Raw genomic sequence first — 17,533 nt, 5'->3', positions numbered from 1 at the left:
TATTACTTTACAAGGGGGCACTCGGGGCCATTATTACTTTACAAGGGGGCACTCGGGGCCATTATTACTATATGTGGGGGGCACTCGGGGCCATTATTACTATATGTGGGGGGCACTCGGGGCCATTATTACTTTATAAGGGGGGCACTCGGGGCCATTACTACTTTATAAGGGGGGCACTCGGGGCCATTATCGCTTTACAAGGGGCCACTCGGGGCCATTATTGCTTTACAAGGGGGCACTCGGGGCCATTATTGCTTTACAAGGGGGCACTCGGGGCCATTATTACTTTACAAGGGGGCACTCGGGGCCATTATTACTTTACAAGGGGGCACTCGGGGCCATTATTACTTTACAAGGGGGCACTCGGGGCCATTATCACTTTACAAGGGGGCACTCGGGGCCATTATCACTTTACAAGGGGGCACTCGGGGCCATTATCACTTTACAAGGGGGCACTCGGGGCCATTATCACTTTACAAGGGGGCACTCGGGGCCATTATCACTTTACAAGGGGGCACTCGGGGCCATTATCACTTTACAAGGGGGCACTCGGGGCCATTATCACTTTACAAGGGGGCACTCGGGGCCATTATCACTTTACAAGGGGGCACTCGGGGCCATTATCACTTTACAAGGGGGCACTCGGGGCCATTATCACTTTACAAGGGGGCACTCGGGGCCATTATCACTTTACAAGGGGGCACTCGGGGCCATTATCCCTTTACAAGGGGGCACTCGGGGCCATTATCCCTTTACAAGGGGGCACTCGGGGCCATTATCCCTTTACAAGGGGGCACTCGGGGCCATTATCCCTTTACAAGGGGGCACTCGGGGCCATTATCCCTTTACAAGGGGGCACTCGGGGCCATTATCCCTTTACAAGGGGGCACTCGGGGCCATTATCCCTTTACAAGGGGGCACTCGGGGCCATTATCCCTTTACAAGGGGGCACTCGGGGCCATTATCCCTTTACAAGGGGGCACTCGGGGCCATTATCCCTTTACAAGGGGGCACTCGGGGCCATTATCACTTTACAAGGGGGCACTCGGGGCCATTATCACTTTACAAGGGGGCACTCGGGGCCATTATCACTTTACAAGGGGGCACTCGGGGCCATTATCACTTTACAAGGGGGCACTCGGGGCCATTATCACTTTACAAGGGGGCACTCGGGGCCATTATCACTTTACAAGGGGGCACTCGGGGCCATTATCACTTTACAAGGGGGCACTCGGGGCCATTATCACTTTACAAGGGGGCACTCGGGGCCATTATCACTTTACAAGGGGGCACTCGGGGCCATTATCACTTTACAAGGGGGCACTCGGGGCCATTATCACTTTACAAGGGGGCACTCGGGGCCATTATCACTTTACAAGGGGGCACTCGGGGCCATTATCACTTTACAAGGGGGCACTCGGGGCCATTATCACTTTACAAGGGGGCACTCGGGGCCATTATCACTTTACAAGGGGGCACTCGGGGCCATTATCACTTTACAAGGGGGCACTCGGGGCCATTATCACTTTACAAGGGGGCACTCGGGGCCATTATCACTTTACAAGGGGGCACTCGGGGCCATTATCACTTTACAAGGGGGCACTCGGGGCCATTATCACTTTACAAGGGGGCACTCGGGGCCATTATCACTTTACAAGGGGGCACTCGGGGCCATTATCACTTTACAAGGGGGCACTCGGGGCCATTATCACTTTACAAGGGGGCACTCGGGGCCATTATCACTTTACAAGGGGGCACTCGGGGCCATTATCACTTTACAAGGGGGCACTCGGGGCCATTATCACTTTACAAGGGGGCACTCGGGGCCATTATCACTTTACAAGGGGGCACTCGGGGCCATTATCACTTTACAAGGGGGCACTCGGGGCCATTATCACTTTACAAGGGGGCACTCGGGGCCATTATCACTTTACAAGGGGGCACTCGGGGCCATTATCACTTTACAAGGGGGCACTCGGGGCCATTATCACTTTACAAGGGGGCACTCGGGGCCATTATCACTTTACAAGGGGGCACTCGGGGCCATTATCACTTTACAAGGGGGCACTCGGGGCCATTATCACTTTACAAGGGGGCACTCGGGGCCATTATCACTTTACAAGGGGGCACTCGGGGCCATTATCACTTTACAAGGGGGCACTCGGGGCCATTATCACTTTACAAGGGGGCACTCGGGGCCATTATCACTTTACAAGGGGGCACTCGGGGCCATTATCACTTTACAAGGGGGCACTCGGGGCCATTATCACTTTACAAGGGGGCACTCGGGGCCATTATCACTTTACAAGGGGGCACTCGGGGCCATTATCACTTTACAAGGGGGCACTCGGGGCCATTATCACTTTACAAGGGGGCACTCGGGGCCATTATCACTTTACAAGGGGGCACTCGGGGCCATTATCACTTTACAAGGGGGCACTCGGGGCCATTATCACTTTACAAGGGGGCACTCGGGGCCATTATCACTTTACAAGGGGGCACTCGGGGCCATTATCACTTTACAAGGGGGCACTCGGGGCCATTATCACTTTACAAGGGGGCACTCGGGGCCATTATCACTTTACAAGGGGGCACTCGGGGCCATTATCACTTTACAAGGGGGCACTCGGGGCCATTATCACTTTACAAGGGGGCACTCGGGGCCATTATCACTTTACAAGGGGGCACTCGGGGCCATTATCACTTTACAAGGGGGCACTCGGGGCCATTATCACTTTACAAGGGGGCACTCGGGGCCATTATCACTTTACAAGGGGGCACTCGGGGCCATTATCACTTTACAAGGGGGCACTCGGGGCCATTATCACTTTACAAGGGGGCACTCGGGGCCATTATCACTTTACAAGGGGGCACTCGGGGCCATTATCACTTTACAAGGGGGCACTCGGGGCCATTATCACTTTACAAGGGGGCACTCGGGGCCATTATCACTTTACAAGGGGGTACTCGGGGCCATTATCACTTTACAAGGGGGCACTCGGGGCCATTATCACTTTACAAGGGGGCACTCGGGGCCATTATTACTATATAAGGGGGCACTCGGGCCATTATTACTTTACAAGGGGGCACTCGGGGCCATTATCACTTTACAAGGGGGCACTCGGGGCCATTATCACTTTACAAGGGGGCACTCGGGGCCATTATTACTATATGTGGGGGGCACTCGGGGCCATTATCACTTTACAAGGGGGCACTCGGGCCATTATTACTTTATAAGGGGGCACTCGGGGCCATTATCACTTTACAAGGGGGCACTCGGGGCCATTATCACTTTACAAGGGGGCACTCGGGGCCATTATCACTTTACAAGGGGGCACTCGGGGCCATTATCACTTTACAAGGGGGCACTCGGGGCCATTATCACTTTACAAGGGGGCACTCGGGGCCATTATCACTTTACAAGGGGGCACTCGGGGCCATTATCACTTTACAAGGGGGCACTCGGGGCCATTATCACTTTACAAGGGGGCACTCGGGGCCATTATCACTTTACAAGGGGGCACTCGGGGCCATTATCACTTTACAAGGGGGCACTCGGGGCCATTATCACTTTACAAGGGGGCACTCGGGGCCATTATCACTTTACAAGGGGGCACTCAGGGCCATTATCACTTTACAAGGGGGCACTCGGGGCCATTATCACTTTACAAGGGGGCACTCGGGGCCATTATCACTTTACAAGGGGGCACTCGGGGCCATTATCACTTTACAAGGGGGCACTCGGGGCCATTATCACTTTACAAGGGGGCACTCGGGGCCATTATCACTTTACAAGGGGGCACTCGGGGCCATTATCACTTTACAAGGGGGCACTCGGGGCCATTATCACTTTACAAGGGGGCACTCGGGGCCATTATCACTTTACAAGGGGGCACTCGGGGCCATTATCACTTTACAAGGGGGCACTCGGGGCCATTATCACTTTACAAGGGGGCACTCGGGGCCATTATCACTTTACAAGGGGGCACTCGGGGCCATTATCACTTTACAAGGGGGCACTGGGGGCCATTATCACTTTACAAGGGGGCACTCGGGGCCATTATCACTTTACAAGGGGGCACTCGGGGCCATTATCACTTTACAAGGGGGCACTCGGGGCCATTATCACTTTACAAGGGGGCACTCGGGGCCATTATCACTTTACAAGGGGGCACTCGGGGCCATTATCACTTTACAAGGGGGTACTCGGGGCCATTATCACTTTACAAGGGGGCACTCGGGGCCATTATCACTTTACAAGGGGGCACTCGGGGCCATTATTACTATATAAGGGGGCACTCGGGCCATTATTACTTTATAAGGGGGCACTCGGGGCCATTATCACTTTACAAGGGGGCACTCGGGGCCATTATCACTTTACAAGGGGGCACTCGGGGCCATTATTACTATATGTGGGGGGCACTCGGGGCCATTATCACTTTACAAGGGGGCACTCGGGCCATTATTACTTTATAAGGGGGCACTCGGGGCCATTATCACTTTACAAGGGGGCACTCGGGGCCATTATCACTTTACAAGGGGGCACTCGGGGCCATTATCACTTTACAAGGGGGCACTCGGGGCCATTATCACTTTACAAGGGGGCACTCGGGGCCATTATTACTATATGTGGGGGGCACTCGGGGCCATTATTACTATATGTGGGGGGCACTCGGGGCCATTATTACTTTATAAGGGGGGCACTCGGGGCCATTACTACTTTATAAGGGGGGCACTCGGGGCCATTACTACTTTACAAGGGGGCACTCGGGGCCATTATTGCTTTACAAGGGGGCACTCGGGGCCATTATTGCTTTACAAGGGGGCACTCGGGGCCATTATTGCTTTACAAGGGGGCACTCGGGGCCATTATTGCTTTACAAGGGGGCACTCGGGGCCATTATTGCTTTACAAGGGGGCACTCGGGGCCATTATTGCTTTACAAGGGGGCACTCGGGGCCATTATTGCTTTACAAGGGGGCACTCGGGGCCATTATTGCTTTACAAGGGGGCACTCGGGGCCATTATTACTTTACAAGGGGGCACTCGGGGCCATTATTACTTTACAAGGGGGCACTCGGGGCCATTATTACTTTACAAGGGGGCACTCGGGGCCATTATTATTTTACAAGGGGACACTCGGGGCCAATATTACTTTACAAGGGGGCACTCGGGGCCAATATTACTCTATAGGTTCCCAGTTGCCACCTTACAGAGCGGCACACAAGGGAGACAGAGGGCATTATAGGAATTCTCCATTACCATCCAGCGCCTCGTGCACCTCGCAGGTGAAGCTCTCGAGACTTTTGGAGGTTTTCTTGAACCTGGATTCTTTGTGCCGGGGTCGTCCGTCCTTCTGCGGCTTCTTTCGCCCCATGGCCGCTCACAGTCGGGATCTGTAAAGCTGAATACACACACTTTCCTATATTCTTCTTGTATTGATGCAGTGGCACTACAACTCTCAGCATGCCCAATACCCACAATCCGTCGCGATGTGACGGGAAATCAACCCGCGGAGCCGATACCCCCCAAAAGTTTGTATTTTACGACAACCCCTTTAAAAGCGCACATGAAATATAAGACATCCCCTTTAATGACGGAGAGGAGCCACTTATAGGAACCCGTCCGCGCTTGTTCACACGTAGCTATAGCTCTATGGCGATATCGGGGCGGTGTGTGATTTTTGGGGGGGGTTTTGCACTGTATCTAGTCCGGACCATCCTGTGTGACCCATCAGTCCCCCATTATCTGCACTGACACACTGAAGCAAACCTCCAGCACAGGAGACACGTGGAGCCTCTGGTATATGGTCACAATGAAGCAAATGCAGGAACGTTTCGATTCACTGACAGCAAGCAGAAAGCTGGCACATTGTAACGAAATTGACCACTAAGTAAATTGGAAGGTTGCCCTGAGACACTGGTGACGTCATTCTCGTCCCCCCATGTAATATCACGACCCCCATGCGCAGGCGCCGCTCTCTGGCAGGAGGGTACCCCCAGTGTCCCCCATTACTCCCCAGCTCACCTCTCCGTGCTCTGCTCACGTGTTCCCTACAACAACTATTAGTTTCACGTCTCCGCCTCGCCTTAATTTTTACACAAATTTGTTATTATTAAACCAACCATAGCAGACACACTCACATCGGATCACGTGTGTAAATCTATTATATTGTATATCTATCCTCTATACAGCTTCATGGGGTCATGCAGAGATCTGTGCATGGAGAGCACAGCCGGGATCCAGACTCGCCCTCCCGCCTCACAATACCTTGAACGTCAACCACAATATCTCTCTGCTCCACTACCGAGTGGTGAAAGTCATGTGACTGCGCATCATGGCGGCCTGGATGTGGCTTCTCCTGTGTTTAGGTGAGCAGATGGGTGACCAGTGTATATAATAATATGACGTGTCATCGGCGTCTGGCACCACAAGGCCCAGCCACAAAGACGGTGTTATGCTGCTAGGGCATTCTGGGACTTGTAGTTCTAGCACTGATCTCAGGGCATTCTGGGACTTGTAGTTCTAGCGGTGATCTCAGGGCATTTTGGGACTTGTAGTTCTAGCACTGATCTCAGGGCATTCTGGGACTTTTAGTTCTAGCAGTGATCTCAGGGCATTTTGGGACTTGTAGTTCTAGCAGTGATCTCAGGGCATTCTGGGACTTGTAGTTCTAGCACTGATCTCAGGGCATTCTGGGACTTGTAGTTCTAGCACTGATCTCAGGGCATTCTGGGACTTGTAGTTCTAGCAGTGATCTCAGGGCATTCTGGGACTTTTAGTTCTAGCAGTGATCTCAGGGCATTCTGGGTCTTGTAGTTTTAGCAGTGATCTCAGGGCATTCTGGGACTTGTAGTTCTAGCAGTGATCTCAGGGCGTTCTGGGACTTGTAGTTCTAGCGGTGATCTCAGGGCATTTTGGGACTTGTAGTTCTAGCACTGATCTCAGGGCATTCTGGGACTTGTAGTTCTAGCACTGATCTCAGGGCATTCTGGGACTTGTAGTTCTAGCAGTGATCTCAGGGCATTCTGGGACTTGTAGTTCTAGCACTGATCTCAGGGCATTCTGGGACTTGTAGTTCTAGCACTGATCTCAGGGCATTCTGGGACTTGTAGTTCTAGCACTGATCTCAGGGCATTTTGGGACTTGTAGTTCTAGCACTGATCTCAGGGCATTCTGGGACTTGTAGTTCTAGCAGTGATCTCAGGGCATTCTGGGACTTGTAGTTCTAGCAGTGATCTCAGGGCATTTTGGGACTTGTAGTTCTAGCACTGATCTCAGGGCATTCTGGGACTTGTAGTTCTAGCGGTGATCTCAGTGCATTCTGGGACTTGTAGTTCTAGCAGTGATCTCAGGGCATTTTGGGACTTATAGTTCTAGCAGTGATCTCAGGGCATTCTGGGACTTGTAGTTCTAGCACTGATCTCAGGGCATTCTGGGACTTGTAGTTCTAGCGGTGATCTCAGGGCATTTTGGGACTTGTAGTTCTAGCACTGATCTCAGGGCATTCTGGGACTTGTAGTTCTAGCACTGATCTCAGGGCATTCTGGGACTTGTAGTTCTAGCACTGATCTCAGGGCATTCTGGGACTTGTAGTTCTAGCACTGATCTCAGGGCATTCTGGGACTTGTAGTTCTAGCACTGATCTCAGGGCATTCTGGGACTTGTAGTTCTAGCAGTGATCTCAGGGCATTTTGGGACTTGTAGTTCTAGCACTGATCTCAGGGCATTCTGGGACTTGTAGTTCTAGCACTGATTTCAGAGCATTCTGGGACTTGTAGTTCTAGCAGTGATCTCAGGGCATTTTGGGACTTGTAGTTCTAGCAGTGATCTCAGTGCATTCTGGGACTTGTAGTTCTAGCACTGATATCAGGGCATTCTGGGACTTGTAGTTCTAGCAGTGATCTCAGGGCATTTTGGGACTTGTAGTTCTAGCAGTGATCTCAGGGCATTCTGGGACTTGTAGTTCTAGCACTGATCTCAGGGCATTCTGGGACTTGTAGTTCTAGCACTGATCTCAGGGCATTCTGGGACTTGTAGTTCTAGCAGTGATCTCAGGGCATTCTGGAACTTGTAGTTCTAGCAGTGATCTCAGGGCATTCTGGGACTTGTAGTTCTAGCACTGATCTCAGGGCATTCTGGGACTTGTAGTTCTAGCGGTGATCTCAGGGCATTCTGGGACTTGTAGTTCTAGCACTGATCTCAGGGCATTCTGGGACTTGTAGTTCTAGCACTGATCTCAGGGCATTTTGGGACTTGTAGTTCTAGCACTGATCTCAGGGCATTCTGGGACTTGTAGTTCTAGCAGTGATCTCAGGGCATTTTGGGACTTGTAGTTCTAGCGGTGATCTCAGGGCATTTTGGGACTTGTAGTTCTAGCACTGATCTCAGGGCATTCTGGGACTTGTAGTTCTAGCGGTGATCTCAGGGCATTCTGGAACTTGTAGTTCTAGCAGTGATCTCAGGGCATTTTGGGACTTGTAGTTCTAGCAGTGATCTCAGGGCATTCTGGGACTTGTAGTTCTAGCACTGATCTCAGGGCATTCTGGGACTTCTGGTTCCTTTAATGCTGCAGTCTGCTGTATAGTGAGACCTGTACTAATCGCCGTGCGCCCCTTTATAACAGAGACCGTACTCAGAGCCCCCCATATCTTAGCGTTTTTTCTCCCCGACATAAAGTTGCAATCCGATTGGTTGCTCAGCGTCAGTCGCTACTGATTATTTCACTTCCGGCTATAATATACCGGTTTGTCTTTCAGGCTATGATGCGGCTGCCACAAAGATGAAGATTGTGGAGGAGCCGAATACGTTCGGGTAGGTGAAGATATTCCTGTTATTTTACAGCCTCCTATTAATAGTGTTCAACTCCAGGAAACTGAAGAATTATCCACAGGAAAAAGTCAGTATCAGATGTCTGCGGACCCAAAAATATACAAGGGAGCACCACAGCTCCGCCCGCCATGTAGTGGCTGTTCTCAGGTATTGCAGGTCAGATCTCTGACAAAAGGCGCTGAGCTGCAGTACCAAGAATGGCCAATGTATGGAGCTGAGCTGCAGTACCAAAAACGGCCACTGTATGGCGCTGAGCTACAGTACCTGAGAATGGTCACTGCTTGCTGTGATTTCAATACAATCAGTATTTTATCAGTAGTATATTATCACTGCTGGACTAGGTGTCAGATGCAGGCCAGTCCACCTAATGTGTAACTGCGCCTCCACCACTTACAGTGTACACAAGAAGCTGCCAATCAGGGCAGTGGCGGGATTATACAAAGCTCAGCATTCTGAACTCTGCTAGATCAATATCAGGAAAAAACAGGGATTTTATCCAAACTGCACCAGCGAATCCAGAACGTGACAAAGCACATAACCAGCAGAAATTCAGGTTCACTCCTTGTATTTGGTTTCTGTGAACAGTTTTACTATTTCTTTGCTGCCTGTGAAGGAGAATGTGGTGATGACGGCCATGTTCATTTTCTCGAAGGTTGAACAATCCGTTCTTATCGCAGACAAACAAGCTGCAGCCAAGGACAGAGCCCTCTCCGGTCTCAGGTAACATTTTACCAATGCTCCGGGGGATGGGGAATAATAATGGGCAGGGCTGTAAATTGTTTGCAAAAACTTATCTTCCTTCCTAAATACACAGCGCCACTTCTGTCCACAGGTTGTTTGTGGTATTGCAGCCCCTATTAAATGTAATGTTTTAGAGTGCTGCAGAATGTTGGAGTTATATAAAATTATTATTATTAATCATAACCTGTTGGGGGTCCTGGGGGGCTAGGGTTGAGAAATTTTACGTTATAGGTAGTTTTCTTTTTCCTGTTCTTCCACTAGATTCATCGCCCCTTGCCTTGTATTACAGGACCACCGCATCTTTTCAGGTTGGCTGGAAAGTGTTTCAGTTTTGTGGAATCCACGTAAGTAATGGGGTATATATGGGGCGCTGGCTGATCGGACCTCACCCAGATTGGGACACCCGGCCTAATGGAAAGGGGTTTATTCAGTAATGGGATGACTATGGTTTACAGGGGTACTCCGTCCCCCCCCCCCCCCCATGCGTCCACATCAGAAGGTGACGATAGCTCGTGTACACACATTTGCCGGCCACGTGCACAATCACCAGGTATCATGGCACATTAGCTCAGTACCTGCCGATTATGCACATGTCACAGCAGGTGTGTGGAGCATGAGACCCCTTTAACTCAGCAATTGGAGGCCCATCCCTGTCAGTCAGAGTCTGTGATGTTAAAGGCAAAATTTGGATTTTCTGTGGATAATTCTGCAGCAAATCCAATCCCGAATCTGCTTGAAAAACATGATCTGGAAGGGCTACGAAACAGAGAGCGGGCTAGGAAACGTGAGCGCGACCAGAGGGCCGGGGAACCTGAGATCAGCCGAAGGGCCAGGGGCGCCCGAGTGTGGCCGGAGGGCCAGGGGAGCCCGAGAGTGGCCGGAGGGCCAGGGGAGCCCGAGAGTGGCCGGAGGGCCAGGGGAGCCCGAGAGTGGCCGGAGGGCCAGGGGAGCCCGAGAGTGGCCGGAGGGCCAGGGGAGCCCGAGAGTGGCCGGAGGGCCAGGGGAGCCCGAGAGTGGCCGGAGGGCCAGGGGAGCCCGAGAGTGGCCGGAGGGCCAGGGGAGCCCGAGAGTGGCCAGGGGAGCCCGAGAGTGGCCAGGGGAGCCCGAGAGTGGCCAGGGGAGCCCGAGAGTGGCCAGGGGAGCCCGAGAGTGGCCAGGGGAGCCTGAGAGTGGCCAGGGGAGCCTGAGAGTGGCCAGGGGAGCCTGAGAGTGGCCAGGGGAGCCTGAGAGTGGCCAGAGGGCCAGGGGAGCCTGAGAGTGGCCAGAGGGCCAGGGGAGCCTGAGAGTGGCCAGAGGGCCAGGGGAGCCTGAGAGTGGCCAGAGGGCCAGGGAAGCAGAAATCAGCCAGAGAATCCTAGAGGGGCCAGGAAATCCGAGAGCGACCGGAGCACCAGGGGAATTGCTTCACAAGATGTCTCCTACTTACTGAGGTGACAAAATTGCCTGTATATTGCAAACACGTATTTGTTCTGACAGTACAGGAGTGAGTGACAGGGTGTGGAGTATCCGCAGGGCAGTATTGGGGTGCGTGTCCCCTCGTGAAGTAACCTTCTCCTTCTCATCTTCACCATCATAGATACAAATACGAGTTCTGCCCCTTTCACAACGTCACGCAGCACGAGCAGACCTTCCGCTGGAACGCCTACAGCGGGATATTAGGGTAAGAAATAATTCTGGCCGAGGATTTCACCTCTGTGATTCCTCCTTTTCTGTCTGATCAGAAACTGATCTGATCTTGCTGGATGAAGGCGAGAAACAGCCGCTCCTTGTGGATCAGTGTCTCGCTGTCCTCTAGTGGCCGGATTGGTGCACTTCATCCAGAATTAATGGAAACTGAGGCTTCTTCTCTTGTGTTTTAGGATTTGGCAAGAATGGGAAATAGAGAACAACACGTTCTCAGGCATGTGGATGAGATCGGGAGATTCGTGCGGAAACATGAACCGACAAACTAAGGTTTACCGGAGCCTGTGCTGCTTCACCCCAATATATCACATCATATATACACGTGTCACACATCAGACATGAAACCCCGGGGTATGGAATCCCAGCAGACGGGATACTAGAAAGATGGACACATTATTCCAGCATCCATCGTGCTCTAGGGTAGTGAGGGTATGACTGCCAGCATCCCTGGTGGTCTAGGGTTGTGAATGTATGCCAGCAGCCCTGGCCATCTAGTTTGGGGGGGATGAATATCGGCTTATGTGATGGTTTAGGGTAGTGGCAGGGGGAATGTCCTTGGTGGACTAGGCTAGTGGAGGGGCAAATGCCACCTTCCCTGGTGGTATAGTGTAGACGAGAGATTAATACTAACTTTGTTGATGGTCTAGGTTAGTGGCAGGGTGAATGTCTTTGGTGGTCTATGGTAGTGGAGGGGTAAATGCCACTTCCCTGGTAGTGTAGTGTAGATGAGAGATTAATACTTCATTGATGTAGGTTAGTGGAAACAATGATTGACAGATTCCCCTGGTGACCAGGGTAGTGAAGAGGTAAATTTAAGCTTCCCTGATGGACTTTGGTAATATCAAGGTGAACCTAAAGTTCTATGGTGGTCTAGGGTAGTGGAAGGGATGAATCCCAGTATCCCTGGTGGTCTAGGGTAGTGAAAGGAGTGAATCCCAGCCTCCCTGGTGATCTAGGGTAGTGGAAGGGTTGAATCCCAGCCTCTCTGGTGGTCTAGGGTAGTGAAAGGAGTGAATCCCAGCATCCCTGGTGGTCTAGGGTAGTGGAAGGGATGAATCCCAATATCCCTGGTGGTCTAAGGTAGTGGAAGGGATGAATCCCAGTATCCCTGGTGGTCTAGGGTAGTGAAAGGAGTGAATCCCAGCCTCCCTGGTGATCTAGGGTAGTGGAAGGGTTGAATCCCAGCCTCTCTGGTGGTCTAGGGTAGTGAAAGGAGTGAATCCCAGCATCCCTGGTGGTCTAGGGTAGTGGAAGGGATGAATCCCAATATCCCTGGTGGTCTAGGGTAGTGGAAGGGATGAATCCCAGTATCCCTGGTGGTCTAGGGTAGTGAAAGGGATGAATCTCAGCCTCCCTGGTGGTCTAGGGTAGTGGAAGGGATGAATCCCAGTATCCCTGGTGGTCTAGGGTAGTGGAAGGGATGAATCCCAGTATCCCTGGTGGTCTAGGGTAATGGAAGGGGTGAATCCCAGCCTCCCTGGTGGTCTAGGGTAGTGGAAGGGGTGAATCCCAGCCTCCCTGGTGGTCTAGGGTAGTGGAAGGGGTGAATGCTAACGTCCCTGGTGGTAAGGTGGAAAGATTCTTGCCAACTTTTCTATTATTCTAGTGTAGTGGAGAGATTAATGTCCATATTCCTGGTGGTCTAGGGTAATGGACAGCTTTTTTAATTTGTGCCCAGTTTGACCTTTTAATAACAGACCAAGTACAATAACCCCTGCCCTCCTTAGCTTGAGCTTGTGAGTGGGGTAATCGGGTCTCCATGTTCTGTATGTAGTCACCTAATGCTGAGACCTTGTGGTTACAGGTTCACTTGGTCTGTGGAAGGAGCAACAAGTTGGCCACGGTCTCGGAGCCCAGCACGTGCGTCTATTCCATGGCGTTTGAAACCCCCTTGGTGTGCCACCCGCACTCACTGCTAGGTATGATGCCCCCCAGGAGAGGAGATGCCAGCGCCCCTCGTTTTCCACCATTCATTCTTGCTCTTGTGGTTGCAGTGTACCCGACCCTCAGAGAAGAGATGAGAAGACAGTGGGACGAAGCCGAACAGTCCCTGTATGATGAGCTTATTACTGAGCAGGTACAAGGCGTCCATCGGCCATTATGTATAGTGTGGCGGCATTATTCATCCCTAGGAACATGACGCGACGCTGATCGTTCTGCTGTTTTACAGGGATACAAGAAACGACTTCAAGAAATATTTCGAGAAGCCGGATACTTAAAAAAGGCCGTAGAGAACAAAAGTGATGTAAATCCAAACCAGACTCGATCGCAGAGCTTTGACTCACTGGAGCAGTGCAGTCAGGTATGTACAGAGGTGGTCATACAGTAGGGCGGCACGGTGGCTCAGTGGTTAGCACTGCAGTCTTGCAGCGCTGGGGTCCTGGGTTCAAATCCCACCAAGGACAACATCTGCATGGAGTTTGTATGTTCTCCCCGTGTTTGTGTGGGTTTCCTCTCACACTCCAAAGACATCCTGATAGATTGTGAGCCCCAATGGGGACAGGGTTGCGTATGTATGTAAAGCGCTGCGGAATTAATAGCGCTATAAAAATGAATAAATATTATTATACAGTATCCTATAGGGGACGACACTGCGAACGTTGTCTAAAGGTAGACTGTGCAAAATCACCATCAAAGCAGCCATCGGTCTACTCCATGTTGAGGGTTTCTGACGTGGGACCTAAAGGGATGTATTGTCCGGTTTCTTATCAGGATCATGCTGAATTGTCCGAGGAAATAAAGAGACTACAAGGCATTTTGGAGAGACACGGGATTTCTTATCTCAAGAACGGTAAGAAAGCCTTTAATGAAAGAAGGTGGTGATAATGCCGCATTCACACGGCCGTGTTGTCAGCCTACGTTCTATTCATACATAACCGTGTAACGGCATTATGTGTGATCACTAGGGATGATCGAATACCTCAAATATTCGGCTTCACGAGTATTTGCCGAATACCTTGCTGCTATTCGAATATTCGATGCACAATGTAAGTCTAAGGGAAACCCAAATAACTATTCGGGCTCCCCATAGACTTACATTTCGCATCGAATATTCACATAGCGACGAGGTATTTGTCGGATATTTGCAAAGCCGAATATTTGAGGTATTCAATCATCCCTAATGATCTCCATGCATGGATCTCTAGTGCTCGTTTTTGTTATACACATTTATTTCCTTTGTGTGTAGTGGGACAGGCTAAAAAAAAGAAAAATTGGACATAATTTCACACATCTCCAGATTGGGCCAGACAAAATTATTGGCACCCTCAAATTAATCATTTGCTTACACATCCTTTGGAATAAATATCTGTAATCATTCTCTGCCTATAACCGTCCACAAGCTTCTTCCTCCTCTCACCTGGAATCTCACTCTTCTTTATAATCTGCTCCCGGTCTCTCATACGTGAAGGCATCTTCTCTTCTCCCATCAGCAATTTTCAGATCTCTCCACAGGTATCAATGAGATTTAGATCCGGACTCATTGCTGCCACTTCAGAACTCTCCAGCGCTTTGTTTCCATACATTTCTTGGGGCTTCAAGTGTTTGGGGTCATTGTCCTGCTAATCTAATGCCATGATCTAAGATGCAAACCCAGCTTTCTGACATTGCCACCTAAAATCCTTTGGTAATCTTCAGATTTTATGATGTTTTGCACACAGTCAAGACACACAGTGCCAGAAGCAGCAAAACAACCGCAAAACATCTTTGAGCCTCCACCATATATGACTGTAGGTACGGTGTTCTTTTCATTGTAGGCCTCATTCTGGTTTTGGTAAACAGTAGAATGATCTGCTTTACCAAAAAGCTCTCTCTTGGTCTCATCTGTCCACAAGACGCTTTTCCAGGATTTTGGCTCACTTTCATACATTTCAGCAAACTGCCGTATAGCTTTTCATGTCTCTGTGTCAGCAGTGGGATCCTCCTGGGTCTCCTCTATAACATTTCATTCCATTTAAATGTGGACGGATAGTTTGCACTCACACTTAGCCTGCAGGACACCTTGAATTACTTTTGAACTTGATTAGGGCGGCTTATCCGCCATCCAGACTATCCTGCTTTACAACCTTTCATCAATTTTTCTCTGTCGTCCACATCCAGGGAGATTAGCTACAGTGCCATGGGTTGTAAACATTTTGATTGTTGTGCACTATGGACAAAGGAACATCAAAATCTCTGAAGCTTGACTTGTAACCTTGAGATCGTTGATATTTTTCAACAATTTGGAGTCTCAAGTCCTCAGACAGTTCTCTCCTCCTCTTTCCGTTCTCTATGCTTAGTGTAGCACACACAGACACACAATGCAAAGACTGAGTCAACTTCTCCCCTTTTTATCTGGTTTCAGGTGTGATTTCCATATTGCCCTCATCTGTTACTAGCCACATGTAAGTTTGAATGAGCATCACATGCTTGAAACAAAGTTGTTTGCCTACAATTTTGTCCAACCCATTTTTTAGGCTTTTGTGTGAAATTATGTCCAATTAGAATTTTCCTCTGCTTTTTTTGTGTTAAGTAGTGTTGTATTTTCTTTTTTTGCAAAATTGTTCAGCACTGTCATTCATATATAAACTCACTGTAGGTATATCTTGAGGGGAATTAAGGACATTTCTGGACAGTCAGAGAGCCTAAAAATAAGAAAAAGGGGTTTAAACAAAGTGCCAGGCAGTATATTTGGCTGAAATCTCTTATCTGTTTTTTTATCCAGGATCGTCTAATACAGAATTGCAGGGAGTGAGTTCAGTCACATCTACTCCAAAGAATGAGGAAAAATATCATCTACGTGGAGATACAGGAGATCGAGATGAACATTAGCTGCAGATATCATCAGTCCTGCGGTGGTGCCGCTGCATAACAGAGGACGTTTTGACAATTGTCCATTTCTTGATATGAGCCAAAAAAACCCCAAAAACATAATATTCTTATGTGACTTCTCGCCTTGTAATTTAGATCTGGAATGAGGAAAAACAAGTCACTTTGTCATATAGTCCTTATTATGTTGCACCAGTTTGCGAACAAGGTATTTGTGGTGTGAGCAAAATACACTCCTATGCCTTTTGAACTCCAAATTAATAAGATTTGTTTTCTGAACACTTGGGAAATCAATACAGCACACACTTAGTATAGTGTACTCAAAATTCTCCTTTATTAGTACATGTGACCAGTTTCTATAGGGTCACAGCTACCTCACCACTTCTGTATTGATTAGTAAAGAATAACATCAGCTGCAATGAGGATGATGATGATTATCTGAATGATCATTCAAGCCGGAACGCCTGCCCTTCAGGAACTAGAAAATCGATTTGGCTGAAAAGGTGTGTTCGGGCTCTTTCAGACGTCCATGATCATCATTGAAAAGAGAAAACAGTGATATATCATACATTTTCACAAATTGCTATATAGTATACATCATAAAATCCATTGTGAAATAGGACTATATTATATATGGGCATAAATCGTGTAATATATTTAGAGACAAGGAGAAGAGAAAAAGACGATCAAAAGCCCAATAAAAAAGAGAGAATCAAGATTTTTCAAAAACCAAACAGTCTTTATTTTTTTTATATTTTTCAAAATATTAACACAAGTGAATATGTGGACACAACATATGCATCATATTATAGATAGCGGACCCTGCACGTTGCCAATTATCATATGGCCAATACTTCAAAAGAGACCATATACATGTGTATATATATATATATATATATATATACATACCTACCAATAGCCATTAAAAATTAGACATAGTAATGGTTGATATTGTCATAACCAACAAGCGTCACTATATATCAAGGTATATTATCATAATACTATATCTATACATACATCCACATAGTCTCAAAAGAGATGGTGTATATATATATATGTATGTATGTATATATATATATATATATATATATATATATATATATATATATATATATATATATATATATATATATATATATATATATATATATATATATACCAAGTGATATGCACTGTTAACTGCTATATATCCTATAAATCGAAAGGCACTAATATACAGGTACCAAATTCAGTTCTAGATCAGTCCTAGCACAAATTGTATTTTATTGCAGGCAGTCAGCAATTATCACTACATTATACATATTAACTGAGATGATGTATTCACCAATATGCCCTGCTGCAATCAACAGGACATTAAGAATGGCAGAAAAAAAATAAATAAATCGCTGAGTGGTATAATATACCTTAAACAAAAAACCCCAGTAACAATGTATAAGGTAAATGTATAAGATAGTATGCATATACCAGA

At 48.6% G+C, this 17,533-nt stretch overlaps 2 protein-coding genes across 6 annotated transcripts in view; one reads left to right on the top strand and one right to left on the bottom strand.

Moving 5' to 3' along the window:
* TSR3 (TSR3 ribosome maturation factor) overlaps window positions 1–6,368 on the bottom strand; it is a 30,510-nt gene extending 24,142 nt beyond the window's left edge. For 2 of the 4 annotated variants that reach the window (XM_075318088.1, XM_075318087.1), the window contains exons 1-2: window positions 6,031–6,060; window positions 5,266–5,407 (exon numbers count right to left, since the gene is read on the bottom strand). In XM_075318088.1, coding sequence (XP_075174203.1) covers window positions 5,266–5,380 — 115 coding nt within the window. In that variant the 5' untranslated portion in view covers window positions 5,381–5,407; window positions 6,031–6,060. Of the gene's footprint in view, window positions 1–5,265; window positions 5,408–5,775; window positions 5,940–6,030; window positions 6,061–6,273 lie in introns of those variants that run through there. The other 2 variants (XM_075318090.1, XM_075318089.1) reach the window with 2 other exon arrangements.
* GNPTG (N-acetylglucosamine-1-phosphate transferase subunit gamma) lies at window positions 6,285–16,799 on the top strand. Of its 2 annotated transcripts, XM_075318091.1 has the most exons (11): window positions 6,287–6,374; window positions 8,763–8,817; window positions 9,488–9,555; window positions 9,866–9,920; window positions 11,153–11,236; window positions 11,436–11,529; window positions 13,064–13,178; window positions 13,254–13,336; window positions 13,430–13,561; window positions 13,972–14,050; window positions 15,962–16,799. In XM_075318091.1, exons 1-11 carry the CDS (start codon window positions 6,341–6,343, stop codon window positions 16,066–16,068), a joined length of 906 nt encoding a protein of 301 aa, XP_075174206.1. In that variant the 5' UTR covers window positions 6,287–6,340; the 3' UTR covers window positions 16,069–16,799. The 2 variants fall into 2 exon arrangements, with proteins under 2 accessions (XP_075174207.1, XP_075174206.1); XM_075318092.1 differs by lacking the exons at window positions 11,153–11,236; window positions 11,436–11,529 and having other exon boundaries at window positions 6,285–6,374; window positions 9,838–9,920.
* The last annotated feature ends 734 nt before the right edge of the window (window positions 16,800–17,533 follow it).

Source organism: Anomaloglossus baeobatrachus, chromosome 7, assembly GCF_048569485.1.
Source record: "Anomaloglossus baeobatrachus isolate aAnoBae1 chromosome 7, aAnoBae1.hap1, whole genome shotgun sequence".
Classification (NCBI taxonomy): Eukaryota; Metazoa; Chordata; class Amphibia; order Anura; family Aromobatidae; genus Anomaloglossus; species Anomaloglossus baeobatrachus.
The sequence above is the reverse complement of the archived record's forward strand: the minus strand, read 5'-3'. Positions and strand labels throughout refer to the sequence as shown.